The sequence below is a fragment of the Lonchura striata genome, chromosome 2 (genome assembly GCF_046129695.1).
Source record: "Lonchura striata isolate bLonStr1 chromosome 2, bLonStr1.mat, whole genome shotgun sequence".
In the NCBI taxonomy this organism is placed as follows: Eukaryota; Metazoa; Chordata; class Aves; order Passeriformes; family Estrildidae; genus Lonchura; species Lonchura striata.
The window spans coordinates 16,552,163-16,573,874 of NC_134604.1; the positions used below are offsets into that span (position 1 = coordinate 16,552,163).

Below are 21,712 nucleotides of genomic sequence, written 5' to 3' on the forward strand. Positions count from 1 at the left end.
CGCCGCCCCTCCCTCCCGCCCCCGCAGCCTCGCCCGGCCCCGTGGAGCAGCGGCCGCGCAGTCCCGGCGCCCGGTTGCGGCCGGCCGCGGTAGCGATGGGGCCGCGGTGCCTCCCGCTGCTGGCGCTGGCCATCGCCCTGGCCGAGGCGGCGACCTGTGAGTGAGGCGGGGCGGGGCGGCGGGAGCGCGGGGCTCGGGGCGGCCGGAGCGGTGCCCGGGCCGTGCGGGGCAGCCCCGCGGGCTCGGAGCGGTTCGTGCGGGCCAGCCCGGCCGGGGCGCGGCGCTCGGGGCTGTGCGCCGCTCCACGGAAAGGGGCTGCGCAGGGAGCGCGGTTCCCTTGCAAGAACAGCCTCGGGAGATCGTGGTGTGCTCGGAAATGCGGCTGTGTTGTGCAGCCCAGGCGAGCGGCACAGACCCTTTTTGTAAGTTCAGACCTCTCAGGCTAGGTAAGAGCTACTTGCTCTCACGTACGGATCAAAAAAACCCCACAAAATATTCCGTCTTCGACACAAAAGTGTTTGAGCTTAATAGTGAAAGAAGACAGTGTAGCTGAAACAAGCAGAATTGCAGCTCAAAGTAAGCCTGTTTCTGACCTGTTTTACTAATGATTAAACTGGCAGAACAGAAACTGAATGTTTACTATTCTGCAAGGTACTGCAAGGTATCTGACTTGGGAAGGGAGCAGTATCAAAAGATGAAAGTTCAGTTTGTAACGTTTTTAACAGGTCCTAAAAATAAACCTTCTAATAAATATTTCATAGTGATCTTTTCTTCTGTTTTCATCACGTTCTTGGTTCCGTTTATCTTCTCCATTGCATACCTTGTTATTTTTCTTAACAGCAGGAAATCAGCTCTCCTGCTCATCCAAAATTTGTAGTCCATATTATCCAGTTTCCTATGCCTGGCTCTGAACAGTGCCAGGGATTTCTGGAATGGCAGGGGAGGGGAAGAAGAGAAAACAGCTTAATAATGCAGCTCATACAGTTGAATAATAATAAAGTTGCCTCTGCAAACTTCGGTGCATTTGGATTTGGTCAAATATCAGGCGAGGGATGCATTTTGAAGAAGGTGTAGGTAAGTATTAGTGGCCAACTTTATTTTGTTGGCTACATAATGTCACTGAGGAGCTTTTCAGGATACTCTTGTGACTGGAGTTACATAGCTGTGCAAACAAGATTGTGCCACTTCCTACCATGGTGTCACTTTTTATGCAGCTTTATTCAGCTGCTTTCCTTGGCTGGGGTCTTGGGTAAGCAGCTCTAAGTTATGTTTAAGTGGCCCACTTAAAGCACGTTTATGGTTGCATCTGCATGACAGAACATCTGTAAGAAACCACTGAATCTCATCCTCTCCCACATTTTTTTTTCTCTTTTTTAGTAGCATCACTTTTAGATGCTTGATAAGCAATCACTACACAGTGGCTGTACACCAGCTCTGGGAATTGTTACGCTCTGGAGTTGCACAAGGCTTCAGTTATCACCATCTGAAGCAGCCCGAGTGCATTAAGGGTTAACTTGATTTGGCAGGGTCAGAAATGGGCTGGAGTTTCTTGTAATCAGACTGGCCTCAGCAGCAGCAGCTGCCAGGATTTTTTGTTTTTAATAAAGGTCCTATCATAATCTTTGTAATTAAAACACAGATGAATAAATTCACTGCTAATTCTGTGCATGGGGATTGAAATATTTGCACTAAAAAAATGGAATTTGCTCTGAGCTACATGTTTTATTTAATGTCAGAAGTTATAGAAATCAACCTGGGAGAAGAATAAACTGCTCTGATGTAGGGGAAAAGACTTGTTCCCATTGCCCCACTCTACTGAAAACATGAAGTAGAAAGTGTTACATCTGCTTGTACACAACTGAAAATTCCTTGTCTTTTTTTTGCTGTAAAACCGTGTGAAAATGACAATGATGTACCTAAAAGTCAACATCTTTGTGGGGGTAGAAATCTCCAATGGAAATAAACCCAGCACCTATAATACACAATTTTCCTATTTCTGTTGTCACTCCTTTTGCCTCAGGACAGATGATTTTTCTGCATCTTACTTATTAGCAAGAAATAAAGCACTTAATTGAACTTTTTTCATTCCTAAGCAACGTGCTTGTTGTTCTCTGAGATAGAGGTGTGCTGGAAAACCTTGGAGGTGGGCTGTACATCCACCTTATGCTCAGGAAATCTTGTTTACTGCCTTACCAGGATGATTAGTTTTACCAGAAGGAAAGCAAATAGATTAGTTTGTAGTTACAGGCTCAGCCCATGTCAGATTCACTCAGGAGGCTGTAACACAAAGGTTTCTTCAGGTCATTCACTACCCAGTGTTGCAGCACTTTAGAATGTTCCCTGACACTTATAGAGACCTTTAATGTGTTTAAGATTGTGTGGTTTTAGTTAAATGTTAAATCTGTCTCCTTTCAAGCTCTGAGCCTCATTAGCTGCTCTTTCTAGTCAGCTTCCTTAATTTCTTTCTTTCCTGTTAGTGCAGAGAAACTGGGAGCTGTTCTCTGGCACTTGCCTGCTGGTGTGGCTCGTGAAGGTGCTCTGGCTTTGAGGAATTGTCACAGGCAGTATGGATGGACTTTGTTAGCTTGAATGGCTCTTTTCTGTGCAATGAATTTGTATGGCCATCACACCTGATGTTCACTGTGGGTGTCACAACCCTCCCACAGCTGGGCAGCTCTGACAGGTTCAGTTGTGCAGAGGCTGAGGAAAGCAGGGCAGGTGTAGAAGTTCGGTGCTCTCAAGTTAACATCTGTCATCTTCACTCTTTAACCTAACCAGCTGGACTTCTTCCAGCTGTGCTCATCTATTTTTCTCTTGATCACTAGCTATATCCAAAAATTAAACCAGGCAGTCTAATTTAGAGGCTGTTCCTGGAGTGTTGTGTGCTCTGCAAAGAACATTGAAGCAGACATCTTTCATTTTTAGTGTCATTTCTCAGTGTTCACCACTTGTTATAAGTCACTAAAATGACAATAACCAGATACATGAAAATTGAGTAAAGACTTATGCTGGATCTGAAACATAAAAGCTGGCTAGAATTGTTTTACCTTGTAAAATGTGGATGTATTTATAGATTGTCCGCCTTGATATTCCCAGGATAGCGTTCTCACCTTTGTCTTGTTCTTCACTGTTCTGAAAAATAAAACTATATTTATGTTAATTGCATATAAACAGGTAGCCTGAGTTTGTAAGACATAAATATTCTGATCCTATTAAATTTATGTGAGAGCAAAATTACTTGCAGATCACTGAAACCAATAATATAATCAGCTTTTTTAAATCTACTTGCTGATTACATATCTCACTTTGTAATAACTATAATCTAAAACAAAAATCTTGTCCTGAGTATGACTTATAAATTATGCTTCTGGCATGGATGCTATTAGGGATAAATAGCACAGATTAAGGATTTTTTAATGAGAAACAGCTCCCACATACAGAATCCTAGGATTTCTTGCTCACATTTTTCAAAACAATAGCAAACATCAACTCTTGACTAAGTGTTTCAATCAGAATTTTGTGTTAAATTCTCATATTTGCTCAGTGTTCACTGCATTTTTCAGCTGTTGCAAGAAGAGATAACTAATAACAGAGTTGCTTTGTTTCTCCCAAGTTTTATCCCAGCAGTATGCCTCTCAGTTCCTGCTGAGGAAACGCCGAGCAAACTCTTTCATGGAAGAAAGTAAGAAGGGAAATCTAGAAAGGGAATGCATTGAAGAATTATGCAATAGGGAAGAAGCCAGGGAAATCTTTGAAAATAATCCTGAAACTGTAAGTATTTTATGAGTATCTATGACATAGATAGTAGTTCTTTGCAGAGGGAAGGACAGAAGCACATGGAATTCACAGCTCCCAAACACAACACTGGGCAAGATCCTCCCATTTAAAGAGACAATTTTCAAAGTAATTTTGACACCCAGTTCATTCACATTGCCTTCATTTTCCAACTCGGTGCAGTATTTTAATCTCTCCACTGGGTCTTGTGTGTATTAAATAATCTGCTTTAGCCCAAACTACACTAATATAGAAAACCAGGCTTATATTCTGTGACTCAAAGTAACTTTTTCTTCTTTTGTAATTATAGTACCAATATTCTTCAGAATATATTCGGTGATGTATTTTGCTGTCATTTTACCTCCCTTAAATTTTTCTTAGCCTTTGTTTTTCTTTTCTTTCTGCAGGAATATTTTTATCCCAAATATTTAGGTAAGTTTAAAAAGAACCAATCTAAACAACTGTAGTCTATGATTCAGTGATACTCTCATTTGAGTAATACTGGTTTAGTTTTTCTGCTCCTAGCACTGGGATGATTTCCATGCTGATTATAATGTGGAGAATGTCCTGTGTGCTGAGATCCTCACAGAGGCACTCTGAAGGCTGGGCTGTCATCAGCTGTCCTTAACATGCCCAGACCAGTTTTGCAATTCAGGCTGTGAGAAGAGGCTTTTTGAAGATGCCATGCAGCAAGTGGTGTAATTTCAGTGTAAATGAGCTGTTTGGACCCTGAGCTGATTGTGTGGCTTTGCATTTGCAGGCTGCCTCGCCTCCCATCGAGCAGGGGTGTTCAGGGTGGCTGCAGTCACCCCAGACTCTCCAGCTGACCTGAGGGCTTGTGTCAAGGGTAAGTGCTGATGTTGGAACACACAGTGACTAAAAAGCAGTTCACAGGGACACAAAAAGAGACAAAAAATGGTTTAACTCAGGCAAACTCAATAATCAAAACAAGAAATTGACTAAAAACAATGTGAAGTGAGACAGAGTATTCCCCAAGAAAGCAGTTTAAGTGACTGCTTTTAACTTTATAAAGGAGCACAATTGACTGCAACATGGAAGGTAGAGTTCTTCTGCAAACAGAAGTGTCCTACACCAACCCAGCAATATTCCCCAGTGTGTCCTCTGTACTCTACCACATCTTTAACAGTTATGTCAAACCCTTTGCCTCTAGCAAGTCATGTTCTGTCAGGCAGAGTAAGAGAGTCTCTTTTTAATTGTCATTTCTACCCACTCTTTGGCCCATAGTTATATTACCAGCTGAAAATTTCAAAAACAAAACAAAACAAAATCATCAAAATATTATCTGAAACACAGTAATTGATTCCAAACAAAAGGTCACAAAGCATGAAACTTGGGATGTTTCTCATATTTTTGATTGTTATGCCTATACATTCACAGGTCCAGTATGAATTGTGTTTTTTACCATATTTCTTACTGCCACAGTTGAAACATCTCTCTAAACCTCCTACAGCCTGGTTATATCAAAGAAACTTCCAGTTATTTTGAATAAGAATACTTAAACACCTGACTCTGTTTTTATCATTGAAAGCAATGGAAGACAAAAAAATATGTAATAATTACACTGCACACAGTCATGGCTGAACATGTTTTCCAGATCAGTTTGTAATAGTGCAATAAATTACCAGTTTCTCTGTCTGACCACGCTGGAACAGAGAAACTCGACTCTCTAATCTTGAATTCTTGAAACTTTAATCTTTCTAGTGAAACTTGTGATAGTATGATGGGGGCAGAGTGCTGTTCTTTAAAAACAGGAATACATATTTTAAATACAATAATATCAAGTCTGGTCACATCTTGCAGGGATTATTTTAGCAAGTAATTTGTCTTCTAGTTGTTTTCTGCCTGACAAAGTACTGGTGGCTTTGTATGTTCTCAGTCACTTAAAAATTCTTGTTGAAAGAATGAGTAGCAAGATTGTTGTGGGCGTGCTTCGTGTTATACATCAAGACCTTTCCTATTTCATGACCTGTAGGAAAAGAAGAAGAAACACTAAAGTGATTTTTGAGGAGAAATAACCCCAAATAACAACGATTTTCCATGTTTTCCATCCTACAGAAATTTCAAACCAGTGCAGCCCCCTGCCATGCCATAAAGATGGATATAAGGATTGCATAGATGGACAAGCCAGGTATACCTGTGTCTGTAAAGCAGGATGGAGAGGAGAGAACTGTGAGGAAGGTACAGTCCTCAATTTCATGGCATGTTGGTTCTCAGAAGCACAGTTATGTTTCTACTATTGAATAGTATATGCAGCTTGTCAATTGATGCCTTCCTCTCAGCAGAGAGTTTGATTCAGTTTTCTTTACAGATATTAATGAATGTGAAGACTTCAATGGAGGTTGCAGCCAACGCTGTTCCAATTTCCCTGGGAGCTTCCGTTGCCTGTGTGAAGATGGCTACTTCATGCATTCCAACAAAAGGGATTGTGGAGGTAGGGAGACTTCAGGGAAACCTCTTTCCATTCCACCACAGTGCCTGCTGACCAGAGAGAGGGAAGGGCTTGATCCAATAGTTCCATAAATGCTCTTGCATTGCCTCTGAAAGATCCAGCTCTGGTTTAATTTGGCTGCTCATTCCTTACACACTGCAGGAATTCGGGCAGCCAAATAATGAACCAGATCAAGAAGTAAGTAAAGAAAGAGAGAACAACTATAGGTGAGGTTCTGGTCCATTACTGGAGCTCCATAAAGCTTATTTTGGTCTCTCACCAGTTTCACATATCCTTTAAGCACCCTGAAACAAGAATCTAAAGTGATACAAATAGCTGATATTGTTACCATGGAAATTCTCTCTGGTAAACACTTATTTAGGCTAAATCACTCCTAATTAGCCATACTGCTCTTTCTGCAGTTTGAAATTCATTGGAGAAGAAACTATTAATGAAGCCAAAAAATCTCTTAATGGAGAGAAAGTTTTTTTTCCTTTGGTTCACCCAGCATATTTTTCTTTCTGTACATGCTGTTGGCCACAACCTACATGCACAATAAAGATTGTGTATTGGCATAATTAGCAGTTCTTACTGCATTTTAGAGAAAACTACAACTTCATTCCATTTTAATGGAACAACAGTTTTGGATGATGTCAGGTAATTTCTTTTTGTCCAAAGATATGCCAGAGTGACAGAAAACTAAACTGTGGGTTTATGAAAAAGGGCAAGCAGATAAATTGGTTAGAAGTTCTGTAATTCTTGGAAAGATACTGGAAAATGTCATAAAAACATAATCAAAGATAAAACTAGTACATATATATATATATATATATATATATATATATATATATATATATATATGTAAACTAATATACCTTAGTGCCTTGAGTGTTACTTTAATCATTTGATAAACTGCATTCAAGTATTTTATTACATGCAACTACAAGGTTAAACAACTAGGAATTTGGAATACACTTATAAACTGTAGAAAAGTAGTCTGAATTCAGGGCAGCTTTGACTTACTACAGTTCCAGGTCTCCAAGCAAGCCAGTGGCAGAACCTCCTGTGTAGCACCATTTCCACAACTGCTACAAAACCACAGAGAAAACCAGAATGATCCCTGCATTCATGAGTGGGAGTGAAGTGTGACAAGGGATCTGATATTTTTCTGTCTCAAAGACACTTAGTAAGATTGATACTATACCCTGAATCCCATTGCCACATCTACATTGGGAAAATGACATTGACAAATTGGTGACAAGACAGAAGATAGACACTAAAATGGTTTGAGGGATAGAGAGAGACAGTGAGGGACTTGAATATCTCTCAGCATAGCAAATTAAAAGAAAACTGACATGAATTGATTGTAGAATGGAAGAACCTCTGACTGGATTATCTCTTGTCTTTCTGGGTGTCTTTTCTAAGATGGAATTTTACTAGGTAGTCTGGTTTAGTTTATGGGAAATCTGTAGCCTGTTTCTCTGCCTTCCTAGACATGCATCTCTTTCCTTGTTACCCACAGAAGACATGAAGGGATGGGAAAGAGAGGCAGGCAGAGAATTTTTTCACTGGAGCCTTGAAGAAGTGTCTTTTACACCCCTCTGAAAATCTTTCTGGCTGTGGCACTAGTCTACTGTGACAGCATGGTAGAGCTACCAAGAAATTTTGCCAGCCTCACTCATTGTTGGATGAGGTTGGGAAGAAAAATGGTGTGCAAGAGTTGTTTTTTTAATAACTTATTTGTGTTTCTAGATATAAATGAATGTGTGCTACATCCAAACATATGTGGGACAGCCATCTGTAAAAACACCCAGGGGAAATATGAGTGTCAATGTCCAGAAGGCTACATGTATAATTCAACTTCCAAGAACTGTGAAGGTGGGTCTTTGTCCCCAGCTCATCCTTTTTCATGTCTTTCATCTTCCCCCTTCCCTTTTCTTTTTTTATTCCACTGCTATACAAAACACAGCTCCTCACCTACTGGTGCATTTCTGAATCTTCATATTCTTTATTAAATTAATTGTTGTCAGGCTGTATTACATGACAGCATGGCAGTTCTCCAAAGATTTTTTAAATTATTTTTTTTATAAAGACCTCAAATGTCAAATAAAACTATTCCTAAATATCCAGAGAAAGAACTGTGAATAAAAGGAGCTGCTTCAAAAGAATCCTTCCTGAAATGACAATCTGGAACTAAAAAATTTCCAAAGTTCTGTAAAAATTATAGCAAAGTTGAAAAATATTGATAGCTACCAGTGAAGTAGTAAGAAGCCACTCATACAAAGACAATAACTTATCCAGTGTTGAAAGTGTTTGCATATTTGTCTTGGAATATGTTCTATTTCTCTGTGCTTGTTAAAGTTTCTGTTTACATCACATCAGAAATTAAATTTAAATTCATTAAATTAATCTGTAAACAGATATTAAAGTGTTCTCTTAGAGTTCTACAATGAAGAGGAATCTTCTACACTGTCAGTTTAAGGAAAATCTATCAGTGACTGGTTTGTATTTTAAAAGCTGCCTTGTATTACTACTCAAAAGGACACAAAAGCAGCTTCCTGGTGTCCATGAATCTTCTGCTCCATGGCTTTTCCTGCAGGTCTTTTGTGACAAAGCTCTGCACAGTGGCAGTGTTTACATATCCAGGTGTCAGCTCTTTGTCCAGTTACTATGGGATTTTAAAGCACTGACAATTTTCTGTCCCTGCATGCAATAAATGGAGAAGAATTTCACAGTAATTAAATTTTTACTCCTCCTAAGGTTTCCTTCAGATAAATTCAATTTGATGCAACCCACATAAGTGTTGTGTTTTTACTGGGACATGGATTCAGGAGGTTGCAAGATGATAACATTCCAATGGGGAAAGTCTTTCCTCCCTAGCAGGAGGATTATGCTGCTAAGCTTTTAGACCCTGTTGTAACCACATTAAATGAGTCACCAAATCCTGTCTAAGGACAGGATTGTGCAGCCTGACAGGAATGTAGCCTTACAGAAATATTAAATGACATGAGCTTTTCATTGTGGTATTGCTTGTAGGTGGCTAAACTCACTTATGCTTATTAGGAAAATTGAATTTACATACATATATGCACAGCTATCTCTATGATAGAGATACCATTAAACTGAAGAACAGAACAGGGATTGTTATCTTTTTTCCTTCCCTTTCTTCCTCTAAACAACAGCAAAAATAAAAAGTATTTTAGTCCTAAAAACCCCCAGATTTAAATATATGCATTGGTACAAATTTTTTTTTCTTCCCACTAGAAGGGCTATTTGTTTCAGCATAAATGTTGCAGTTGCTTTAATCTGAAGCCCAAATCACCCTCATTGGAGTCTCTTGTCAAGGAGAGATTTCGTTTCTATATTAGAAATGTAAAATTTACATTGGCTGTTTAAACAGCCTTTCATTTCTAAATTACTTATTTTACGCAATCTACTAAATAAAAAATGAAATTATTTTATTAATTTAGCTTAAATCACAGCTCAAATCAGACTATTCTTCTCTACAAGTAGATGCTGTCTGAACCTTAGGCATTATGAAATTATTGTATGTTATTTTAAAAGGTATTTTGACCTGAGATAATTTGGAGTTTGTATTAATAAAGCACATTCTTTCTTCACATGTTTGCTCTATATACTTTTAATGACCTGAGCTCTCATGGTTTCTTACAAGGAAAGGAAGAGATCTGACCCAGAATGGGATTTGTGCCATCTGTGGTAGCAATTTATGAGATCTTTTACTATTCAGCCACCTTGTACCTCAGAAATCAGACCAAATTGTCTCCAGCTCTGCACTCCAGGCCTCTATCAGATTACTAAAACACCTTTTGGATTCATGTTATTCCAGAGAACCTCTCTTATCCATTATTCCATTAATTTGTGTTAGTTTTCAGTCTGTACCATGAAAAAAAAAAATCTTCTGTCTGCTCTAATTTCCCCTAGATATTGATGAATGTGCTGAAAATATTTGTGCTCAACTCTGTGTGAACTCACCAGGAAGTTACAGCTGCTATTGTGATGGCAAAAAAGGGTTCAAGCTCTCTAAGGACATGAAGAATTGTGAGGTAAAACTGTGCTACATAAAATTCCATGTGGAAAATCACAAAGTTTGGTATTTCTTGATGAGAGGTTACCTTAGATTAAGGAAAATAGGAAGCTATTTGAGAACAGATTAAAAATTCCTGAGAAAATGCTGAGGATTCTGATCTATGGTTTGGCTCACAAAGCAGCAGGGATTTGGATGCCATTCAGTTCATGCATGCTCATTTACAGGAGTGCTGTCAAAAGCAGCTTGCTTTAGCCAGGCATCTTTATTCCCTGCTGCTTCCAAAATACGCCTCAGCTTTCCCCTATGAAACAAATAATTCCTGTTCAGCCCACTCAGAGACAGAATGTTCCTTTTGTCCATATGTTCCCAAGTTTTCCTTAGGCTGTGCAAAAGTTTTCGCTCACTTTTTCAGAATTACTCAGTTTGGATTGAAAAAAAAAACCCTGGATTGTTTTCCACAGTTCTCATCTGCCATAGCTTAAGCAAAAGCACTCAGCAATACTTGCCAATTGGAGAACATCTTGCAGCCAAAATAGGCTGCTCTTGATCAGTTTGAAAATTTACACTTCTTAGGAGCAGAAAGTTTGAAACTCCAGAGAACTAGGATTGAAGGATTGAAGTCCAAGGATATTTTTGTATGTGGTTATCTATACTTTGAAAAGTTCAGGCAGTCTGAGATGTCATGTGAAGTGAGCTCAGATAATTGCCAACAATAAAACACTTCTAACAACAATAAAACATTTCTAACAGAGTATAACAAAATTTGGCTTAAACTGCAGTTCCAAGATCTGACACAAGTTCCAGGATCTGTATTTTAGGTCTTCTTTGTACTTTCTGAAATTTAATGAACAGCATTTGGCAGTCATTCTATTTTATTTTGCTCATGCTTGAAATGGTGAGATGTAATGAGGCTGGAAGATGCTCTTACTTTCAGTACTGTTGTTCAATAGCAATTAATTCTCTATCTGGGAGTTAGTTTCATGCTTTTAATTGGGGGAAAAAAGTTCAGTCAACTGAAAATATATTCAATCTAAAGACTACTGACACCAGCTGCCATAAAATGAAGTAGCCATAAAATTCAAGAAGAGCACCTGTACATTTTATGGAACTGCTACATCAGGAATAACAAAGTCAGAGTAGAAGACAGTCACAGAATGTTTTGAGGAATTCTAATTTGATCAAAGAGACTTTGAGACTTCTACTTGTCCATAAGCACTGTGATTCTTTAATTTCTCTTTAACACAGCCTTCCCAATGCACAGCTCTGGTCTGTTCCCTTCTAACACCTGAGCAGGTTTAGGTTCTGCAGAACTTTAAAAATGGAGCTTGGTAGTTCCCTAGAAGGTAGGTGTCATATATCCCTGGTGAAAGAAAAGTGCCTGATGGAAAACTGGAATTCTTAATTCAAACACTAAATATTTAAATACTAGTTTCAGTCCACCCAAACTGTGTCAACCTGGATTATCCTCCAGCAGTTTAAATAATGGATGTTTCAAGCAAAAGCAAAACCACACCATTTCATTTGTACACAGATATTCAAGTTTAAAAAAAAGCAAAAAACCCAGAGGTAATCCATTACTTTAAAAATAGAAAAAGCTAGCAGGCAACAACAGGAGCAGCTTCGTAAGCTATCACAATGCATTTACAGCTTTTTTTCTCTACCCTTTTCAGTCTGTTACTGAGTGTATCCGGCTGAATCTTGAAAAGAATTATCAACTGCTTTACCTGGCAGAGCAATTTACAGGAACACCTGTTCTCCACTTAAAGTTCAAACTGCCAAATGTCACAAGGTAAGCATTTGCTATTGATAAAAGTATGCATTGGAATGATTATTCCCTTAGTTTTCTGAGGGAAGAAATTCTTCTTTTAGGAAGAATGCATTGCATGCCTAAATTTTATCACCATCTCCCCCTTGGATAAGATACCTTTACATGCTGAATGAAAAAATAAACAGGAAGGCCTTCAGAATTATCAACGTAAAATTCAGAAGTTTTATAAAAATAGTTACAGTATAACTTCCAATTATACATGGGAATGGCTTTAGCTTGGATGTTGCTGCTGGGACACTCTCTGCTCATCTTTCTGAGCAACAAAATCAGGCCACTGCCCCCATGCCCCTCCCTGGGCTTCCTTTCACACACAGAGTGTCCCAAGGACACCTGCAGAGCACAGTACCTTGTCTAGGGCACCAGCTGGATGATTTTCTTTACAGCTGTCAGAACGATTGCCCTTGGCACTGATCCCTTTATTGCTCTTGGACCTCTCTGCTGCAGCAGCCGAAATTGTAGTGTTCCCTGACTTAGTGACTAAACCACTGGAAGGTAACAGCAGCAGCAGCTGCTGGTGATCCCCAGAGCCTCAGAACCGTACAGATGGACATATATACTGAGAACTCTGCCCTCTGCCGCTGTTCCAAGTTGACCGGGCACTAATGCTGTCCTGGAAGAGCTTTCAGAGATGATAAATGGCTGAAGCCTGGTGTAAATACAGAGCGGTTTGGGGTGCGTCTGGCGAGGGACAGCCCCATCTAGGGGACACAGAGCAGCACGGCGAGGGACAGCGACAGCTCTGAGTTATAGCTGCCTTGGCAAACCCCAGCTTCCAAATGCTTTGCTTTCTCCTTTCAACCTTACTCTGTTTTGTCTAGTCCCAAAGACTGTTTTTTTACTCTACTTCTACTCTCCTCTCTTCCACTGCTCAGGAAATTTTCATTCTGCTACACACACTCAACCTAGATCCAGCCAACAAATCCTCAAATGAGAGAATGGCATACGAAAGCCAGAGTGAATTTCTAGGTTATAATTCTTTCAGGACAACATTTGGCAACCCAGCTGTACTGAAGCACATCATAGATCTTCTATTTTGTCTGCATTGCATCCCTACAAAATGCAATAGGAATATTACATCTCTCTTCTTACTCAGGGGACTGGGATATCCTTTACAAGTAAAGCTCAGAGTGAATTTGGGAACTGCACCAAGGTTCTTTCAAATCCCAGGTCAGGGTGTTAACCTGAAAACTTCCCACTGGATTTGAGCGAACAAGGCTTATGTTCCATTCTGCTTTTGACTAACCATGCAAAAAAATCACAACTGCTCAGATACAGAGACACCAGAAGTTATTATCTATGAACCTTTCTCTGACCTGCTAATGAGTTATCCTAGGCTGTACAATATTTCACTTTTCTTGTGTTCTTATTAAGATTCTTTCTTCACAACTCAGATTTACAGCAGAGTTTGATTTCCGGACATACGACGCAGAGGGGTTGATCCTGTATGCAGAATCTCTGGACAACTCAGCATGGATCTTACTTGCTCTTAGGGATGGAAAGATTGAGATCCAATTCAAGAATGAGTTTGGAACAAAAGTCACCAGTGGAGGCAAGGCCATTAATGATGGACTGTGGCATATAGTAAGTTGGATTTTCTTCTCCCATTCCCTTCCTTGTACTCACTGTGAGAAGATGCTGATAAATAAAGTAGGGAGAAACTGATCTCAACTAAACTACTAAAAGGCTTTAAATGATGCACTCGAACACCAGATTTAAAAACCAACCAAGAAATATACAGGAATGCCTTGCATCAGGAAATTCTGCTGTCTTTTAACAATTAAGGAAAAGATAATTACCTCTAGCTATCAACATAGCAATTACTAATTTTAAACATGAAAAGGAAAGTGGCAGGATATTCAAAACTGTGATTGCATGGTCAAGTGCACAGTTATTAGATACTTTGTGTTTAGAGCACGTTTTACATCTGCTAGACCAAAAATTCATCTTGCTTTTCAAGCCTTCATACCTGAACTGAAAAGCCTTTCTCACTTACACAGTCTATAGAGCACAACAAATTTTTAATCCTGTGAATGTCCCTAGGTATGTGCAGCTGTCCTGCATTGAGTTTAAATACAATTTAAGTAGTGACTGCACTAAAACTTTTAGATAACCTGTTTAGATACCTTAGACAAGGTAGATATTTAAAGAAACATTAGTCATGCTTCACAGGGCTTATGTAATTATATAATTTAATAATTATAATGCAATAATTTATTATAATGTAATAATTTAATATACTCTACATTTCTTTATGTGTGTATATGTAATTATCTGTATTTTATTCCAGGTATCAGTTGAAGAATTAGAACACAGCATCAGTGTAAAAATAGCTAAAGAGGCTGTGATGAGTATTAACAGCCCAGGAACTCTGTTTAAACAATCCCAGGGTTTCTTGGAAACCAAGGTGTACATTGCAGGATTACCTCGCAGAGTGGGTGGTGCTCTTGTTAAACAGGTAATTAAATAATAATAAGACTAATATTGATTGATCATGCTCTGTTCAGTTTTGTACTCCTGGGAGTCACAGAAGAAGCAAGCCTGGCATGAAACCCATTTAAAAAATGAAAAGTTGGTTATTAAACCACTGTTTTGAAAATAAACACATGTGAAGCTTTTCAGTCTGCCTTCATTAAGGCTTCACTTGTAAAAACACAGCACTTCTGGTCTCATCTTTGAGGATTCTGTAGCCTGTTTCCTAATATGGCTTTAAGATTCCCTAAATCACCACCACTGCTGCTGCTGAGAGTGCATTTCAGGGTGATTCATGTCCTGGTCCTGGCTTTTGCTAAGCTCTAAATAAGTGCAGTATTTGCTATGCAGGCAGTTTTACAACAACCCAGGCTGGACAAGACCCTGATTCTTTCAGTATCCCAGCCTCAAGAATGGCTACAGTCATGTTGTTGCAACTGTCTTCTTTACAATCCAGGAGCCTTCAATCTAATTGGCAATCTCAACAGAGAGTTTAGATTTTTTTTAAAAAAAATTTCAAAATCAATTTTTCTCAAAAGCAGAGCAGATAAAAAAAAAACATGGAACAATACAATAACATCCCTTTATCCAATAGAAAACAATTCCAGAATTTTCTTTTTACTTTGGTATAAAGATAAAACTTTGAACAAGGAGCATTGCTAGTGATCACTTTCCATCAGCTACAGAAAATCTGCTGTCCTTTTGTCTAGGTCAAAACACAAGCTTTAAAAATGGAAGCAATATTATTTTGTCCAGATCCCTGACAGCAAAGTGGGAAATGCTAAACCATAAATACCTCTTGAAGTGTGAGGTACCAGATGCCTGCCACTTGGTTTTCTCCCAGCATCACTGCTGTAACCTAAAGCATTGATAAGACTGGTATTGCCTACATAGAAATAAGCTGATATGAAAAAGAATGCCTCATTATTAACATTTTAAAACCAACTTTGGACTCAAACTCCCAGTGCTGTCATTCTGCTGTAGATTAACCCTCGTCTGGATGGTTGTATCCGGGCCTGGAACTTGATGAACCAGGGACATTCAGGAGTAAATGAAGTTATTCAAGAAAAAGAAAGCAAACACTGTTTTGTAGAAGTGGAGAGAGGATCCTTCTACCCTGGCACTGGAATGGCAGCATTCCAGATAAACTATAGTAAGTATTTTTCTATCCCTTTGTTTTTTGTTGCACTGGTGATGGAATTGATGAAATTTTGAAAGAAAGAAAATTTAAAAAGGCACGCAAACTAAGCTATGCACTTCTGTATCCACTTGTGATTCCCTTAACTTCTGATAGGAATCTGCTTGAATGAGGATTCTGATCACAGTAGTGTCATCTGTTCAGTTTCTAGAGTGTTTTGCATTCAGAAGTTTATTTGCAAAGGTTGGCCACTACTGAAAATCCAGGATTAAAAGCTAGTTGTTTTTTTTGTTGGTGTTGTTGTTGTTGTTGTTTTATTTGCTTGGGTTTCTTTAGAATTATAGTTCTTTCTATAAGTTCAAAAATTAGCACTAATTTTTCCACAGTAGGGAGGAGATTTAAATACTAATTTTTAACCGCATATTCATTTTTCATCAGCAGGTGGGTTTACTAATTTCAATTATTCTCTTTAAAACAGATAATCTTGACAGTGCTGAAGATTGGCTAATAAATGTGACTCTGACTATTCGTCCATCCACAGACACTGGTGTTATGTTTTCCTTGGTTTCTAATGAAACAGTGCCTCTTGCATTGTCCATAGTGGGCTCTAACTCCTCTGACTCACAGGTGATCTTAAAATTCTCCTAGCAGCTGCCAGGTGAAAAATCAAACTAAAAAAAGTTACTCACACACTTGCAGTAGAGCTGGTAGCCTCAATATTTTGAAAATTAGATTGCATAATAATGTGCGGAAAATATCTGTCTATTAATGATTGCTGCAGCAGTGACTAAGCACTAATCACTCATGCCAGGGAAATTCCATTGTGTAGTCTGAGCTCAGATCCATTCCATCATGTTGTCTTTAACCTTTCCTTCCAAATGCACAGAGATAAAGGGAGCTATGACAGCATAGTATACAGTAAGGGCATCATGTTAATTCCAAATTATTAACAGATTTTGTTGTCCTTAATTTTCCATTTATATCCCTCTGCATGCCATCCCACGCTAGAGCTTAATTATACACCATGGATACTCCAGCCTTTTTCCCAAAATAAGAACCTGTAGTGAACACTTGGATGCCTTTAAAACTGTAGGTGAAATAGAATGTCACCTCAGAACTGTAGGCAAAGTTGTTCCCTGTAAAACATTCTCACTTATAAGAATGGCATTCATCATCAGAAGTGATGGTTACACATCAGCTTTTCCAGCTGAAGGTACCAGTATTTAATATTTCCTTCTACTTGCAAATAAAAAGTGCACCAGAACAATGTATAATGATTTATTAAAGTTACACGTGGCATCTTCGATGATCTACCATTCTTCCATCTAGAAAATCACTGTGACCATTGGGAACATCACTGTTGCACAGCTGGAATCAAAGAAGTTATGCACCCCCAAAAAAGTGCAGGTTGGACTTCTAGTGACCAAACAGGAGCTTGAACTGACTGTTGATTCACACACAGACAGAAGCAACTCTGAGCAACTCTCAACTCTGCATCAAGCAATGATGGCAAATGTTGTCACCTACCTGGGTGGCCTGCCAGGTAAGGCCTGTTATTTTCATTAATTTCATTCTTTATACAAGCCTGATTGTATTCAGCCTTACTCTTGCCAGGAAAAGCCTACAATTATTAAAGAAAAAAAATTCCCTCAAATGCCTCTTGTTTCCTCCAGTCATTTCAGCTTTGGAGGCAGCCAGCTTTTTAACAGTAGCATTATTTGGACATTAAGACATGAGCCTCTAGAGGTTTGAATTTGGAATATGTCTTGATTTTTGAGTTGGGTGAGCATTTCATGTTTCTGAAATGCCACCACCTGGCACAATTGAGGAACTGCATCAAAAATTTACAAAAAGCAGGTATTTGTAAATACTCCGAGTGTCAGAAGTGCAGAAGGGGAAGTCAGGAATATGGTTTCAACAATGAAACTCGGAGCAAGAGATGACTGGCAATCTTTATGAGACAGAGAATGTGTTGAAACAGCAAATATTTTGTTCAAAGCAAGCTTCAAGTTAATATTGAGACATAATGTCAACATTATCCTTATCCCAAGGATTATTTTGTCCAGGAAGTGTGCACACACTTCTGTGTAAATAGTTTGACTTCAGGCTGAATTAAGAGGAAAAATAGCATTGCCCCAGGTGAGAAATGGTCAAAACCTGAATTAAAATTTGAAACTTGCTGGAGGAAATGTGCCATGGTTGTAGTGTTGCTACTTCTAGAGCTTTTCTGAATAATAATAATAATATAAAATAATAATCCTGTTATTATTTTATGGAGAATGAATCACAATTCCTAAGAAAATGCTAAAAATGTCACTGACATGTCTTGAATTAACAAGGAATGAGTCAGTATTTACTTAGTAGAGGTGAGTCAGCAGTTTAACAGAGCCACAGTAACTAAGATTCCAGTCATTTCTTGGGCCTCTTCATCTTTGTGATGCTTCAGTGATTCTTTTTTAGTACACTGCCGCCACAGAGAAATCAACATATTTAGAATGAAGAGCTCTGCACTATTCAGGCATCCCAAAGAGATAAGAAGCAAGTATTAGTTACTTGCCAGTCCTTAATCTCAGTTTTCTATCATCTCTGTTTTAAGTTTTAAAAGCTATCTTAAACATGCAAATTAACACAATAAAACAAACAAACAAATTTCCCCCAAAAACAAGCCTCTGTATTCAAAAACCCCATCCGTTTCATGAAGACCATAAGTCCCCAGTTTTGATACCACTTTCTATAAACTGGTAACAGTGGTGGGAGTATTCCCCTGTTATTTCTGCACAACCAGTGCAGGTTAAATGAAACTTCCATGGTTCTGTAATAGCAGTGTTTCCTTCACTGGGAGAAAAAGCCACAAGGGAACAATTATACAGGACTCTGTGCAATACCTCAGTTTACAGCACAATAAAATAATGAGAAAACAGCATTTCTGATTCCTAAGATAATCAAATCTATCTCCTAAGGAGGTATAGGGTGATTAACACCTGAAAAAAGAGAGGGTGCTTTTGAGATCAGCTCCTAATCACCCTCATTCTAATTGCTGAAGGTTCTTGCATCCCTTATGTCTACCTTGTAAGCTTAACTTAATATTTCCTGGAAGCAAAACCACAATCTGCTGCTGCCCTAAGCCAAACAATACCTAAATGAGCAGCAGATAAAGTGAGTCTTTCACAGAGAACTCACTTGGAAGCAGCAGTGAGGAAGCAGGAAAATGTGTGACGTTCCCAGTGGTGCCCCAAGTGAGAAGCTGCAGATTTGAATCTAGAGTAGCTTCCTGGCAAAAGCAGCACAGTTCTTCGTGTGACCTCTAAGCCAAGAAACAGCTGTTTGTAGCTCAGGACAAGAACAGTGGGCTCCAGGAAACAAACTCTTGTTGTTAATACAGGAAAAGCTACTATGGAAAACATTCCTGGAGTTCAGTTTCTGGATGGGAACAGCCTTCTAATGCATACTTAACATTTTACTGGCCTTTCGCAGCTTTGCTGACTTATTCTTAAAGAAAAGGGAGAAGAACTCAAGTGTTTCCTGCCAATTTGCTCCTTTTCTCCCATGGCTAAATAAAGGATGGGGAGTGGAGTATTCCCCATGTTTTGAATGATCTGAAAAATCCATAGGAATTTGCGTGCCTTGGCCTCATGAACTGAATGTGTTTCTGTGCAGATGTTCCTCTGGGTGCTACACCAGTGACTGCTTTTTATAATGGCTGCATGGAGGTGAAGGTCAACAGCAGACAGCTGGATCTGGATGAAGCCATTTCCAAACACAACGACATCAGATCTCACTCGTGCCCACGGATCATGCAGTAACTGTTCAGATCTTAATTTAACTTTTTTCTTTTCGGATGTAATTTGCGTAATTAGTCTCATGCCATAATGGAGCTTGCATTATTTCATGCAAGGTGTGCCAGGGAAATAAGCAGCAGCATGGTTTTCTCCCTTTTAAGACAGAATGGAGGGAAAAAACCCTCTCTGTTCAGCTGGAAAGAGACAATCAAGATCAAAATTTTATAAAACATTCTTTTATATATCAGTGGGAAATCGTAAAGCTAGATTTATCTTTCGTGTTCATGCTATGTCCTTTGACATATTTAGCTTGGAGAGAAAGTTTAGGAATTTCTGTTTAGAAAGAATTTTACATCTTCTATTTCATATATCAGCATAAAGTTACAAGTTGCAAATAACTTTAATGTATTATAATCTAAATTAAACCAGACTTACTAAACTTTTTCAAGCATAACATGCAAAGAAAAATCCATACGGGTTTTGTAATATGTGCTTTTGGTAATGGAAAAAATACCCTGGAATCTATAGCCCAAACTCTCTGTGAATATGTTTACAGGTTGTATCCATGGTGGTAAAGCAACTTCAAAATGGAAGTGTTTCTTGAAGTAGCTCCGTTTTTGAAAGCAGTTTTGGTTATATATTTGTACCAGCTTTAATTTGTCTGTCTTTAGAACTCTGCTTTAGAGTTTGGAAAGAGTTCTTGATCAGGTTAGGCATTTACTTTCACAGTGGGCTAAAATACACCCCAGGGAATTTTAAAAAACAGAGGAAATGGCCTGAAGGAAGGAGCTCTGCATCACGGGACATCAAACTGGAATTTGCTGAGTAAAACCAAGGAATTGCAGCAAATACTTCTTCCATCAAATCTGGCACTGCTCAACATAAGCACAGTCTTATGATCCATCATGTTCCCTTTATTTAGGGTAACCTTGCCTTCAGAGAGCTCCAGAACAGATTTATTTGTGAGCCCTGCTGTCAATGAAAGCTTGAATTTTGCCAATAACCTCAGAATGTAAAGCCACATTCTGCTCAGCCAACTTTAATAAACCAACGGGTAATTAGAAAAGTATTGCTTTCCTCAGGTGTGCTGATTTTGAGCATTTCCAATATTTCTTTAACATCCTTTGAGTGTTCTTTCCACTTCCAAGCTCATTTTCACACCACCAGAAGCCTCCCTGTGCAGCTCACCTGGTGGTTTTGTTAACCCCAAACCAAATAAATAGCAAGAGAATTGCTGTGAGGTATAAATATATCCTCTCATGCATCGAGCACAGAGACATTTATCTGCCAGCATTGCTGACCCCAGCTCTGCTGTCTTCACTTGAGACACCGAAGTGGAAGTTGATGTCCAGAAGGATGGATTGTGACAATATTCATTTGGAGGACTGCCTTTCTCCAGGGATATTCTGAGTGACATCAGGGAGGTTTCTTCCAGTGTTAATGCAAGGGTTAGTGCAGAGTCTGAGCCTATCTCTCAGTGTTATTATTGCTTTGGCTGAATTTTCTGGTAACTTCACTTCCCACTTGGGTAGTGCAATGCAGGATTTGCTCCCAGCAAGAAGCTGCCAATCAGGGCCTCATTGCCTTTAATACAAGGTCACTCTTCTAGGATGGCATGGAAAACAAGCTTGGAATTCTGACTCCACGGAGGGGAAATCCTTTCCTGCAGTCACCCTTCCCTGCTTTTCCACCATACCAGCACAGACACTCTGCCTGCAGGTCTTAGTTGGAGAATATCTTGACTGAAACAAGCAGGTTTTGCATGCAAGGCAGAGCTGAATTGAGGCTTTGACATCAAATAAAAACATGATGACTTTGTTTATGATATCTCTGTGCCACCCATTAATCTTGGGAAGCCCCTGGGTCAGACTGCCTCATACAACAAGCACAGAAAATAAGAGATGAGGAACACAAAGCAAAGTGTCATCAATGTTCTAAGTGCTTCTGGCCTGCAGGAACAGAAGAAATGGTTTTTTGCTGTTGTTTTCTAGAGATATTTTTAGGTTTTGTTTGTTTAAATGTAATAAATTGTATAGAAATGAAAGGAAAAACCAATCACTTTGTCACAGACACTATTTCTCTTTGTTTTCATGGAATAATATTTTAGGGTTTTGTAGTCAATAATGAAACCTCTGCACTTCTTTTTTAATGTAAAAGTGCCTCCCTAATGTAAGAATTAAATAAAGCAGCATTTGCAAGTTTCTTTTCATTTTAAGTTGTATTTGCA

General features: G+C 39.0%; 1 protein-coding gene across 1 annotated transcript; it reads left to right on the plus strand.

Moving 5' to 3' along the window:
- Positions 1-17: 17 nt before the first annotated feature.
- On the plus strand, positions 18-21,694 carry PROS1 (protein S). The gene is made up of 15 exons (XM_021550208.3): positions 18-156; positions 3,614-3,771; positions 4,182-4,206; positions 4,535-4,621; positions 5,851-5,973; positions 6,104-6,226; positions 7,976-8,101; positions 10,166-10,287; positions 11,942-12,060; positions 13,491-13,680; positions 14,387-14,554; positions 15,553-15,721; positions 16,185-16,333; positions 17,036-17,249; positions 19,364-21,694. The coding sequence occupies exons 1-15, from the start codon at positions 96-98 to the stop codon at positions 19,507-19,509; spliced, it is 1,980 nt and encodes a 659-aa protein (XP_021405883.1). The 5' UTR covers positions 18-95; the 3' UTR covers positions 19,510-21,694.
- The last annotated feature ends 18 nt before the right edge of the window (positions 21,695-21,712 follow it).

Coding starts and splice junctions, on each gene's coding strand:
- PROS1 (XM_021550208.3), top strand. CDS start 96: ATGGGGCCGCGGTGCCTCCCGCTGCTGGCGCTGGCCATCGCCCTGGCC. Junction 4,207..4,534: donor TTTTTATCCCAAATATTTAG/GTAAGTTTAAAA, acceptor TTGCATTTGCAG/GCTGCCTCGCCTCCCATCGA. Junction 17,250..19,363: donor CTACCTGGGTGGCCTGCCAG/GTAAGGCCTGTT, acceptor GTTTCTGTGCAG/ATGTTCCTCTGGGTGCTACA.